Here is a 12,978-nt window from a genome sequence, read left to right on the forward strand (position 1 = left end):
GTCATCCAGAAACAAATTCATATTTACAATGACGGCCTACACCGGCCAACGCTGGGCCAATTGTGTGATAGAGCCTGGATTCGAACCAGGGTGTCTGTAGTGACACCTCTAGCACTGAGATGCAGTGCCTTAGACTGCTGCGCCACTTGGGAGCCCCATCAATGCAGATGGAGGGAGTTAGATATTGAGATGAACCAGTTTTAGAGTATTTACATGATGCATAGGAAGTGTAGTGTACTGTTTTTAAAATTATATTTCTGTATATATGAATTACAAATCAGCTATTAACCAGTTCAATCCTGTTTCTAGTCTATTGCATACCGGTAGTTACAATGTGTAACCATTGATGTCCCAGGACCAGGATTGGTAAACACTGTTTAATTGTATAATTGTAATACAAACACGCAGATACAGTACAGCATCATTTCAAAGAATGTAGTTTGATACTCCTGGTATTGGATATGACTGAAAAAGAATGTCTCACAGACATTCATACCTGAACCGCACCTTTATTTGCCAAGGTAGAGTATATGATCTGTGAATATATTCAATGTACCAGGCTACAATGTGGGGATGCTTGCTACGTTACTTCAGCTGCATTGCATGGGAAATATCAGCAAAGCAAAAGTGTACCTTACATTTGCAGTAAATGCTTTAGCTAGCTAGATTATTTATATCCACTGTTTCACAAGACGACAGCCTGGTTTTCCGACGAGTCCCTAAAACATTAAACAACACGAATTACAATGTCATACTCGTGTCACAACGCCCATAAAGCTAGATAACGTTAGCAGGCTAATGTTAGCTAGTCAGCTAGCTTGCTAAATAAGGATTTTCCTAAATTAATTTGATGACAAAAACATATGCATCGTCGTTTGTCTCCACATTAACGAACATATTACTCTCAACTGTATTTTTTTTGTGCATGACTCGTTATGACGTTATAATTAGGTACATTTCCTTCCGTCCTAGTATTTTTGTCAGACTACTTGGCTGAAGAAATCTAGCGTCCATTTCGTCATGGGAACCAGCCCTCCCCAAAACACACAGCCCTCCAGCGAGATATAGCTCCTCCTCGTACTTTCACCTGCTCATTCATACGCGTATCAAGCTCTTCACTTTTCGGATGTAGAGAAACCAATTCCTAAACGAGGAAAAACCTAGTATTATTAGTATTATAGCGTCAAGCTATCTTCACGTTTTCTTGAGTATCACAGGTAAATTCGAGAGGAAGAAATATTTCGAAGGATGGATTCGACTGCCTGGTTCTTGCTTTCCCTCGCCACTGCTGCTACGTTTCTACAAGGTATGTCGAGGTGTAAAGCGACTTACAGATACAGAAGTTTCATATTTGATGTAGCCTATTATTAGACTATCTTAACACAAACAACATTGTGTAATACGTTTTTGTCCAAGTGACACATCACACGTTTAATCAAAGTTTTGTAGTTCGACCGCTAAAAAAATATTGCAATTTGAATTTACATAAAAAACGTTAAAAAAAACTTTCGTTTCTGAACTTTTAAATGAAACATTATTGATATGGCCTAATGACGATGATTATAATAGACAAAGTGATAAAGTCAACCACAATTGAACACCAGCGGGAGTGCGTGTGTGTAACCTGTATAGGAAGCCTATGTAGAGTAGGCTCAAGTCGACTGATGAAATGAACTTCTGAAACGAGACACACTCGTCACATTTTGTGATGGATTCTAATTGTTGAACGTTACCGTTAAGTGGATTGAATGTTATATGTTATGTTAGAGGGCCATGAACAGTAAGTACCCAGTAATGCCTAAAGCGACTTATTTCCTGGTGGACTGCGCTTATTCATTGTTGTCTATCGCTCTGTGAACGTACAAGAGTTGGCTAGCGAATCTACTGATTCGTCTCGATCTCAGCTTTCATCTAATATAAAGTGTGTCCCTCCTGTAATGAACACTGGTTTTGTTTCACATCTTAAAACTGTGTGCGTTTATTTTTTAAATTCGAAATAAAACGATGGGACCTCTTCTATATCGCTGTGTTGACTCTTGCCTTTGCAGCTTGTTTTCCTGATATGTACCGTTCCGCCACAAATGTATGGACTCCCGAGCCTTCAATGGCTGTACATATGTAACCCAATACCGCAGGGAAGCGGGGCTGTCAGCCAGTACTGTAGTGACAGCGAGTTGGCCTAACATACCTTGGTACGCCTTGATATAACAATGACATTATACGAGGTTTTACAATGAGACTTGTATATAGGCGCACTCTGTTCTAACGCAAGCCTACTTTGTGATGTTGATGTGGGCAAATCAACATGTCATTTAGAACTTTATTTCAATAATCTGGCGATGCTTTATCGTTATTTATACATTTTATTAAGTGTGGCTATTTTTGGTTGCGGGCACTTGTACGTGTTAATATCTCCATTGTGTACGTGTTTTTGGGAAGGAGGATCTTTTTTTTCAACAGCATTCAATATGATGAGGCATGTGATGTAATTGAAATGCAATGCTTAAGAATATACGTTACTACAGCAACATAGTGTGGCATGGGGACGAATCCATTTGAATACGTTTGTCCTAACCCATTCGTTTGGTGAAAAACAGGGTTACAGCACCTATTTTCCATTCCTTATCATTGGCATTATCTGTCATTCCACACTCCTGCTGTTAACAGCACTGCTCTTTGTTAAAGGGAGAGGGGGCTGTCTGGACATTGACTTATCTGGTTAACCAACTGACCCATGAAAGGCGGGCACCAGAATTATTTTGGTTTGATTTAAACCATGCTGAAAGCCACACCAGGCTACCTATGACATGATGGATGACGTTTGAAGTTGGTATGTTGCATCCCAGAGAGTAGTTGCTCAGTCGAGCCTCTCGAGAATAGTAATAGAAAAATTGTCAAGTCATTGTACTTTTTTTTTTTTTTTTGCTGAGAAGTTTCATGGCATACTGGCCTGATCTGTTAAGTTACAGAGTTGGGTAGTGCCTTACAGTATTTATAAGTTGAAATGATGATTGACTGACATTACATTTTATGTTACACTGAGGTGGTTGCATTTTCCATTGAAACTGGAAAAAGTATAAATCTACAATTCCTTTGGGATGTGTGTTAGTGGAAATATGTTATATAACAGTCACAGATGTGTCTTGTTGAACGTAATGGAATAAAACTATTCACTTGACAAGGCTGCTGGTGATATGTTGTTGCTGGCAAGATAATGGGTGTGGTATCCGATTGCGTTTTACTGTACCTCCAATTGCTTTAGCCTCAGGTGGAAAGAGTGCTGGTAACGCCAGCCACCTCGCCCAGACATGTAAAATGGCTTTGGTTTTCCGTTACCGGAGAGAAATCAAATTGTATTAGTCACATGCGCCGAATACAACAGGTGTAGACCATACAGTGAAATGCTTACTTACGAGCCCCTAACCAACAATGCAGTTTAAAAAAAAATATATATGGATAAGAATAAGAAATAAAGGTAACAAGTAATTAAAGAGCAGCAGTAAAATAACAATAGTGAGAATATATACAGGGGGGTACCGGTACAGAGTCAATGTGCGGTGGCACCGGTTAGTAGAGGTAATATGTACATGTGGGTAGAGTTATTAAAGTGACTATGCATAGATGATAACAACAGAGAGCAGCAGCAGTGTAAGGGGGGGGGGGGGGGGATGCAAATAGTCTGGGTAGCCATTTGATTAGGTGTTCAGGAGTCTTATGGCTTGGGGGTAGAAGCTTTTTAGAAGCCTCTTGAACCTAGACTTGGCGCTCCGGTCCTGCTTGCTGTGTGTTAGCAGAGAGAACAGTCTATGACTAGGGTGGCTGAAGTCTTTGACAATTTTTAGGGCTTTCCTCTGACACCGCCTGGTATAGAGGTCCTGGGTGGCAGGAAGCTTGGCCCCAGTGATGTGCTGGGCTGTTCACAATACCCTCTGTAGTGCCTTGCGGTCAGAGGCCGAGCAGTTGCCATACCAGGCAGTGATGCAACCAGTGAGGATGCTCTCAACGGTGCAGCTGTAGAACCTTTTGAAGATCTGAGGACCCATGCCAAATCTTTTCAGTCTCCTGAGGGGGAATAGGTTTTGTCGTGCCCTCTTCACGACTGTCTTGGTGTGCTTGGACCATGTTAGTTTGTTGGTGATGTGGACACCAAGGAACTTGAAGCTCTCAACCTGCTCCACTGTAGCCCCGTCGATGAGAATGGGGGCGTGCTCGGTCCTCTTTTTCCTGTAGTCCACAATTATCTCCTTTGTCTTGATCACGTTGAGGGAGAGGTTGTTGTACTGGCACCACAGGGTCAGGTCTCTGACCTTCCTATATGCTGTCTCGTTGTTGTTGGTGATCAGGCCTACCACTGTTGTGTCATCGGCAAACTTAATGATGGTGTTGGAGTCATGCCTGGCCGTACAGTCATGAGTGAACAGGGAGTACAGGAGTGGACTGAGCACGCACCCCTGAGGGGCCCCTGAGTTGAGGATCAGCGTGGCGGATGTGTTGTTACCTACCCTTACCACCTGGGAGCGGCCCGTCAGGAAGTCCAGGATCCAGTTGCAGAGAGAGGTGTTTAGTCCCATGGTCCTTAGCTTATTGATGAGCTATGAGGGAACTGTGGTGTTGAACGCTGAGCTGTAGTCAATGAATAGCATTCTCACATAGGTGTTCCTTTTGTCCAGGTGGGAAAGGGCAGTGTGGAGTGCAATAGAGATTGCATCATCTGTGGATCTGACGGGGCGGTATGCAAATTGGAGTGGGTCTAGGGTTTCTGGGATAATGGTGTTGATGTGAGCCATTACCAACCTTTCAAAGCACTTCATGGCTACAGACATGAGTGCTACGGGTCGGTAGTCATTTAGGCAGGTTACCTTAATGTTCTTGGGCACAGGCACTATGGTGGTCTGCTTGAAACATGTTGGTATTACAGACTCGGACAGGGAGAGGTTGAAAATGTCAGTGAAGACACTTGCCAGTTGGTCAGCGCATGCTCGCAGTACACGTCCTCGTTATCCGTCTGGCCCTGCGGCCTTGTGAATGTTGACCTGTTTAAAGGTCTTACTCACGTCGGCTGTGCAGTGCGTGATCACAAAGTCTTCCAGAACAGCTGATGCCCTCACGCATGTTTCAGTGCCATTTGCCTCGAAGCGAGCATAGCAGTAGTTTAGCTCGTCTGGTAGGCTCATGTCACTGGGCAGCTTTCGTCTGTGTTTCCCTTCGTGGTCTGTAATGGTTTGCAAGCCCTGCCACATCTGACGAGTGTCAGAGCCGGTGTAGTGCGATTCAATCTTAGTCCTGTATTGACGCTTTGTTTGATGGTTCGTCGGAGGGCATAGCGGGATTTCTTATAAGCTGACGGGTTAGTCCCGCTCCTTGAAAGCGGCAGCTCTTGTCTTTAGCTCAGTTCGGATATTGCCTGTAATCCATGGCTTCTGGTTGGGGTATGTACGTACAGTCACTGTGGGGACGACGTCATCGATGCACTTATTGATGAAGTCAATGACTGAGTATTAATGCTAAGCAGGACAGTGGGGGAGTTTCCATCAATCACTGGGGCAGTTCGTGTGATGGTGTCCTGGGTATGTGACCTCAAAGGGTATTTTACCTTAAACTTCCAGCACCTCTTGGAAAGTTTAGTGTCTTTTTGAAGCACCCTCCTAAAGTGCTGTCTGTCATGGGCCTTAGAAATAATAGTTTCTGGCCTCTCAAATTGTTCCATGTTCTTAAACGATTGGGGAACCACAACCAACTTGATCACTATCTTGTCGAAACACCACTATTGATGTCATGTTCCTGGTAAGAAAGGGGAATAACTAGAGGCATAGGCTACCCTCCCTCTTCCCTTCACTTCATGTGAGCAAATGCATGATTCACCAGTAGCAATCTAGGAATGCACTTTGGTCTTCCAATCAGAGCGACAGAAAGTTCACTTTCGGTGATGTCATGGGTAAAAAGTCATTTGACTGCCTGGGAACGTGTGACTGTATCAAAGTGGGGAAGTGAAACACTTTGTTTGCTCATGTCTCTCTGGAGACAAAACTTTGCTTAAGTCCACCATGCCAAGAAGTGACTCCGTGGGGAAATACAGGCTCCAGCAGCAGAGTGGAGGCAGTGGAATGTGCTCATGTTTTCATACCACCTCATTTTGATTTGAGTATTGAATTGCTTATGGGCAAAAAGGGACATGGAGTGAAACCCCAAGCCATCAAAGGCTTTTATAGCGAATTTCTTTGTCCATGTCACACACTCATCTGCGGTGATGCTCAACCGGTGCCCCCCTTCATCTACGAATGGGCAAATCTCAGCTCTGGTGAGATGGGACCTCCTATCAGAATTTCTTTAGAACAACTTTTGGAAGATCTTAAATTCACTAAAACACAACAGTTTTTTTATCCCTTTGAATGTTTGCTGTACACCCCCCCCCCCCCCCCCCTCCCCGTTTCCATCAACGGCCTATCTGGCAATTAAAACAATGTTTTCAGAGAGTTTATAATAATTTTTCTTCACAGAGTCCAATGCTGTTGTACGAAAGAGGCTTAGAAATAGTTTTTGGGGGAGATTGGATTAATAGAGCTTCTTGGTGGAGCATTTTAACCGAGAGTCAGCGTTTGCCGAGTATTGTTCTCGAACTCTGAAGATGCTAGGTTGTTCATCCATGGCTCCTCACATCACACAATGGAGAGCAGTGTGTTGCAATATTTGGAAAGATAGGCTTTAAATGGGAGCAAGACTCACCTGAGTCCTACACACGCAGTGCTTTATCAGGTTCAACTACAGAAGTTTATCACGTTTGCTGCCTTCCTACTACACCTTCTCGGACTGCTGTTATTAGAATTAGATTGTGAAAACCTCAGGGCGACCTGTCAGAAAGCACTTAAAAGGAAATCAATAGCCGTCAACGAAATCTTAACTGGACATGGACTCCCGTGCTGTCGGTGAGGGAAAAGGCGCTTACTACTTCCTGGAGTGAAAGAAGTGGTGATTATCCCAGTCTTAGACGTCAATCAACGGGTGAGTTTGCCATGAGCTGTTCTTGAAATGAGTGGGATTAATGAGGCACCTGCCGCACACTGATCCTAATGAGACTCTGGCAGGCAGTCAACAGTACTGCTCTCTCTGTGTTCCATGTCATGTTGTCACAGTCTCAGCAGGCTAGCGAAGCACACGTTTCCAGCCTCAGGGCTGGAGTTCAGTTGAAAGCTTCCTACATGGAAGTTTCTAGTCAGTGGCTACATGCTTAAAGTGCCCTGCATACAGGCTTTTAGAAGCATCTTTTAGCTCATTACAGGCCAGGTAATATAAATGTATTGATGTTGTAGTCAGTGGTAGGGTTGGAGGATTACCATTGATCACTAAGCACCCAATTACTCTGAACATACATTTATGGGGCTATAGCTGCTCAACTCAATGGCCCACTGGCACCGGCTGTTTGCTATTTTAGGTTGAATATGGTTCCACGAGGCTTGCGAATGAAGGGGACAATGCTTAGTCTGATTCATTTGAAAGGAGTGGCTATAACACTGGTATTCATATCTCCTGCGTTTTCATATCGAGGAACTCTTGTTGCCTGCGACATTGCAAGACTCTTATATCAGAAAATCATGTTAAATGCTTTTCTTGGCATTTGCTGTATGTCTGACATTTTAAGGAAAAAGGTCACACATCGAATTTGGTATTTTTTTCCCAATCTAATCATTTGTCTAATACTTTTAGCACATCAAACACAGCCTTAATGCCTACTATGAAGATCTTGGAATAAGTTGATTTCCCCATTTGAAATGTGTATATGTATTTTTTCCTTTATTTAACTAGGCATGTCAGTTAAGAACAAATTCTTATTTACAATGACGGCCTACCCCGGCCAAACCCAGATGACGCTGGGCTAATTGTGCACCGCCCTCTGGGACTCCCAATCACGGCCAGATGTGAAACAGCCTGGATTCGAACCAGGGACTGTAGTGACGCCTCTTGCACTGAGATGCAGTGCCTTAGACTGTTGCGCCACTCGGACACCCAAAATGTCTTACATATCATGTTATTTGACATCAGACATACAGTGGGTATGAAATTATTGAAACCCTTGATAAAGATGAATGAAAATGACTGTATAAAATACATAATTAAAATGCTGAGCTTAGTATTTCAAATTATTTCTTTCATACAGTCCTTTTTGCTCGTCTTTATCAAGGGTGTCAATCATTTCGAACCCCAGTCCACATTTCTTGATACCATCCTTAAAGCAGCAATATGCAATAGTGATGGCCAATACTCCACTATTACACATCTACAATACAAAATCTAGAAACATAAACCTTTTACCTTATCATAAGTAGACATAATTGCAAATTATTAAATCTTTCCAAAGGAAAAAATAATAATAATTTAGTTATGAATTAAACTTTAATTAAATTAGTTGACTCTTCACATGGAATGATTTCACTGAACAACAACATAAAGGGAATATTGAATGATCCCCAAAGCTTTGGTTGTCTTCCTCTCAGGCTTCCTTGTCTTCTCCCTGGACCTCCTCAATGTCCACCTCTTGAACATCAGACTCTGAGGCCTCCTCTTCACTGAGTAATGGCTACTGCTATAGGTTTCAGCCTGCTTACCACTCTCTCTCCCAAAATACATCATCCAGGAGGATCCTCTTGATGGGACTGTCCATATCGGCAGAATGTGATATGGCCATTTCTTGGAGAGACTCCTTCCCCTCCAGGATACTGTCAAACATGATGACAACCCCACCCCAATGGGTGTGGCTGGGCAGTTTCAATGTGGTGCTTTTATTCTTCTCACTTTGCTTGGTGAGGTAGATTGCTGCTATAACTTGACATACCTAACCATTTCCTTGGCTCTCTTATAGAGTGTATCTATTGTTTTCGGTGTCATGATGTCCTTGAGGAGCAGATTCAATGCATGAGCAGCACAGCCAATGGGTGTGATGTGAGGGTAGGACTCCTCCACTTTAGACCAAGTAGCCTTCATGTTCGCAGTATTGTCTGTCACCAGTGCAAATACCTTCTGTGGTCCAAGGTCATTGATGACTGCCTTCAGCTCATCTGCAATGTAGAGACCAGTGTGTCTTTTGTCCCTTGTGTCTGTGCTCTTGTAGAATACTGGTTGAGGGGTGGAGATGATAATGATGTTAATTATTCCTTGCCCATGAACATTTGACCACCCATCAGAGATGATTGCAATACAGTCTTCTTTCTCTATGATTTGCTTGACCTTCACTTGAACCCTGTTGAACTCTGTATCCAGCAAAAGAGTAGATAAAGCATGTCTGGTTGGAGGGGTGTATGCTGGGCGAAGAACATTCAGAAACCTCTTCCAATACACATTGCCTGTGAACATCAGAGGTGAACCAGTTGCATACACAGCGCGAGCAAGACATTCATCAGCATTTCTCTGAGTACGTTCCTCCATTGAGTCAAAAAACTTCTGATTTCAAGAGAACCATGAGCTGTTGCTATCGATAAGGTGTCTGATTCATCATTTTCACCTCGAATAGATGTAGAGGGTCTTTTGTCAGAACTTTATGCACTTGGCCAGATGATTCTGCATATTTGTTGCATTCTTCACATATGATTTGGCACGGTATTTGCAAATGTACACAGCTTTTCCTTCCAAGTTTGCTGCAGTGAAATATCTCCACACATCAGATGGCATTTTCCTGTAAAGATTAAGGAAAACAATTGTAAAAAAAACAAACAAATACAATTCCATGTACAGATAAACAGTTAAGCAGTTAGATTAAACAACTCCTTTGTATGATAAATGTTTCTATTGAAATGGTTAGTTGGACTCTTTTGTTTAGACATGTAGTTAGCTAGCTAAACAATGAACCATAATCCCTATTCATAACGTTACTACCCAGCATGAATCTGCAGGTTGCTAACCAACCAGGTTCAATGTGAGCTAGCTAACATTAGGCTATAACTAGCAATGCAAATGGCTCTGAGATACAAATCATATTACCATACAGCTCATACACGTAACATTAGCTAGCTACCTAATAGTACGCTTTCACTTGAAACGAAGACGACTTTCTGACAATTAGAAACGTGTAATATCTGAAAATATAGCTAGCCAGACAATCTTACCCGTATACATGGATGGACGCTACTCCTTCTGTCACGGATGCCCTTAGTTTGAAGATGTAATCCAGAGACAGGTTATTTTTACAGACTTCAGTGCGTTCTCTTTTCGACTCTCTGCATATTTGCAATCAAAGCCCGAAATTTTCTCTATCTCCTTAGCTGTCATACTCTAATTCCACTGATTTCAAAACTCGGTCCTCCAGAAAATGGATTGCAACACTGTGATATCTATTTAAAAAAAAGCTGCGTTAGAAATGAATTCCTACAAATACTGACCAGCTCATGTTATAGACAGAAGCTTGCTACATGGCAGACCAATTTGAACTAATCTCTCGGCATGTCCAGCCCATCCATTTATTTCGGCCAATCATGGCTAGCGGGAAGGTACTATCTTTTTCTTTGGCTAAACCAACTAGGCTCGTAATTTTAATACATGTATTCTTATTAACAGATGGCATACACATTTGTTATTAAGGCACATGAAAGTTCTCATGTTCCAGAAGGCATTTCTGCAAAAAAACTGAATGTTCAAATGGCTCTCCTGTGAAGTAGTGACACGCTGCCTCCTGAGTGGCGCAGCGGTCTAAGGCAATGTATCGCAGTGCTTGAGGCGTCACTACAGATCTGGGTTCGATCCCGGGCTGTGTCGCAGCCGGCCGCGACTGGGAGACCCATGAGGCGAACCACAATTTGGCTCAGAGTTGTCCGGATTAGGGGAGGGTTTGGCCGGCTGGGATGTCCTTGTCACGTCGCGCTCTAGCGTCTGTTGTGGCGGGCAGGACGCTGACACGGTCGCCAGTTGTATGGTGTTTCCTCCGATACATCGGTGCGGCTGGGTTCCCGGGTTAAGCGAGCAGTGTGTCAAGAAGCAGTGCAGAATGGCAGGGTCGTGTTTTGGACGACGCATGACTCTCGACTTTCGCCTCTTCCAGTCTGTACGGGAGTTGCTGCGATGGGACAAGACTGTAACTACCAATTGGATATGACGAAATTGGGGTAAAAAGTACCAATTATTTATAATTTTTTAAATAAATAAAAATAAGTATATGCGACTTATGCCTAGTTTCCTGAATGGAGTCACATATTGGGAAGGTGTTCTTAATGTTTTGTACACTTAGTTTTGTGTACAAGTCTGAATGAGAGCACGTCTTGAGGTGACATCATTTGGGACAATGATATAAAGATGATAACGATGTGTTTATTCTGTTTTCAAATTAAATTCTGTTTTGGTAAAATGTGGGGATTGCAATGCAAAACCACTAAATTACACTTTTATCGCTTTTTTTAAAGAAAATGTATTTACATCGGAGTGGTAATTAGTCATGGTGCGATTGGACTAGACAGTACAATTCAGCATGTCTGTAGTCACCTTAGAACACAATTGTGTTTTTCTTCCTCTCTTTTATGACTGTTAAAATGAGATGACCTTTGATTGCTTGATTTTTACATGGTTGGACACATCATTAATTATACACAATGCCCACATCAGCTTTTCTGAGCAAGAGACCGTATGTCTGTAAGAAAGCCAAAGAAGTGGGCCCCTTTTAAACCACATGCTTGTTACGGCCTCATTATGAGTGTGTTAAAAAATCACCAAAGTCAGAGAAATTCTTTACTCGTGAATTACTCGTCAATTATTCAAGAAATTTGATGAATCGTTTCTGCATAATATTCTCAGAGAGAACTCCTGTCTCAGTCCTGTCTCTGTAAATAGCTGGACTGAAACAAGCGTTTTTTATCAGAGGCTGTGTGTGACTATAATTATCCTGTCATATTACTGTTGCGAAAGTCCCTTTAGGTTTGCAGCCAGGCACATTCAGCCACAAGTCCTGAACCAAGTCTACATTGTCGAACATTTGCCTTGAGCACCATTTTTTGTTTCTAAGCTGTTTTTTGAGCAAACCCTTAAGTTTTGTAAACCTGTGACGCTGAAGAGGCATTTTGAAATAAGTGTCGTCACCTCAGGATCTTTCTGGAAGTACCTTGGTTTCCCTCATTCTATTCACCTTCCTGTCATGAGTCATGCTTTAAATGTGTTATCTAACCAGAAATACCCGTACTGCTACATTCTTGCCACCGTAGCCATGCACTCCTATCTTGTTGCACATTTTACATGCCAATGGTCGATGTCCTCTTTCACTTTCTGACTAAACCGGTCTTTGTTAGAATGTTTAAGTGCCATTGCCATGAGAGAAATGATTGACAGAGTTATTAAATGCAGGGCCAAAAGGGACATGTTCTGGATACGATACATGGCACCTTATTTGCAATGCGGAAAATTAGATGTGCCCTTTGCAGATCTCAATCCCACTTCGGGCCTTGGCAACTACTAACACCGCTATTGACTGTGTGCCCTCTTAAGGGAGTGCCTGGGTGCCGCAAAAGACTCACGCCAGCGCCATCATCTCGGTTTTTACACAAAACCCCTGCATGGTTCAGCCCCGACCGTGGGATAAGAAATTGGAAGGAACATGTTGCTCCACACAACATTCGACGGAATCAATTTTGATGCATCTGAAATGGCAGCTCAGTATGAGAGAGAGAGCACAGCATAAATCTAGAAAAGTACATTTCCTGAAGAAATTGTGCTATGCTTGCTAGCTTGTTTTCAAAGTATTTATGGTTGCGAAATAAGTTGTGGTGACTAAAGTTGTAATGGTAGTGACTCATTTTATAGTTGAAAAAGTAGGTAGATGAAAAGATTGGTTGATTTGGATTTAAATAGTTATTTGAAAGTTGGGATACCTAAACGTTTGAATGTCGGTCTTGTAGCTTAAATGGCAAAGACTAGATGGATGGAAAGATCGATTGATTGATTACTCAGCAAGCACACCTAATAAAGTTTTGGGCGTTTCATATTGAGCATTGAATGTGCCACGAACCGTTA

The 12,978-nt window shown here is 42.5% G+C and overlaps 1 protein-coding gene across 2 annotated transcripts in view; it reads left to right on the forward strand.

Annotated features, from left to right (window-relative positions):
* The first annotated feature begins 983 nt into the window (after positions 1-983).
* Positions 984-12,978, forward strand: part of alcama (activated leukocyte cell adhesion molecule a) — a 71,934-nt gene continuing 59,939 nt past the window's right edge. For both annotated transcript variants that reach the window (XM_071337489.1, XM_071337490.1), the window contains exon 1: positions 984-1,306. In XM_071337489.1, the coding sequence (XP_071193590.1) occupies positions 1,249-1,306 (58 nt within the window). In that variant the 5' untranslated portion in view covers positions 984-1,248. The remainder of the gene's footprint in view (positions 1,307-12,978) is intronic.

Source organism: Salvelinus alpinus, chromosome 13 (genome assembly GCF_045679555.1).
Source record: "Salvelinus alpinus chromosome 13, SLU_Salpinus.1, whole genome shotgun sequence".
Lineage (NCBI taxonomy): Eukaryota > Metazoa > Chordata > Actinopteri > Salmoniformes > Salmonidae > Salvelinus > Salvelinus alpinus.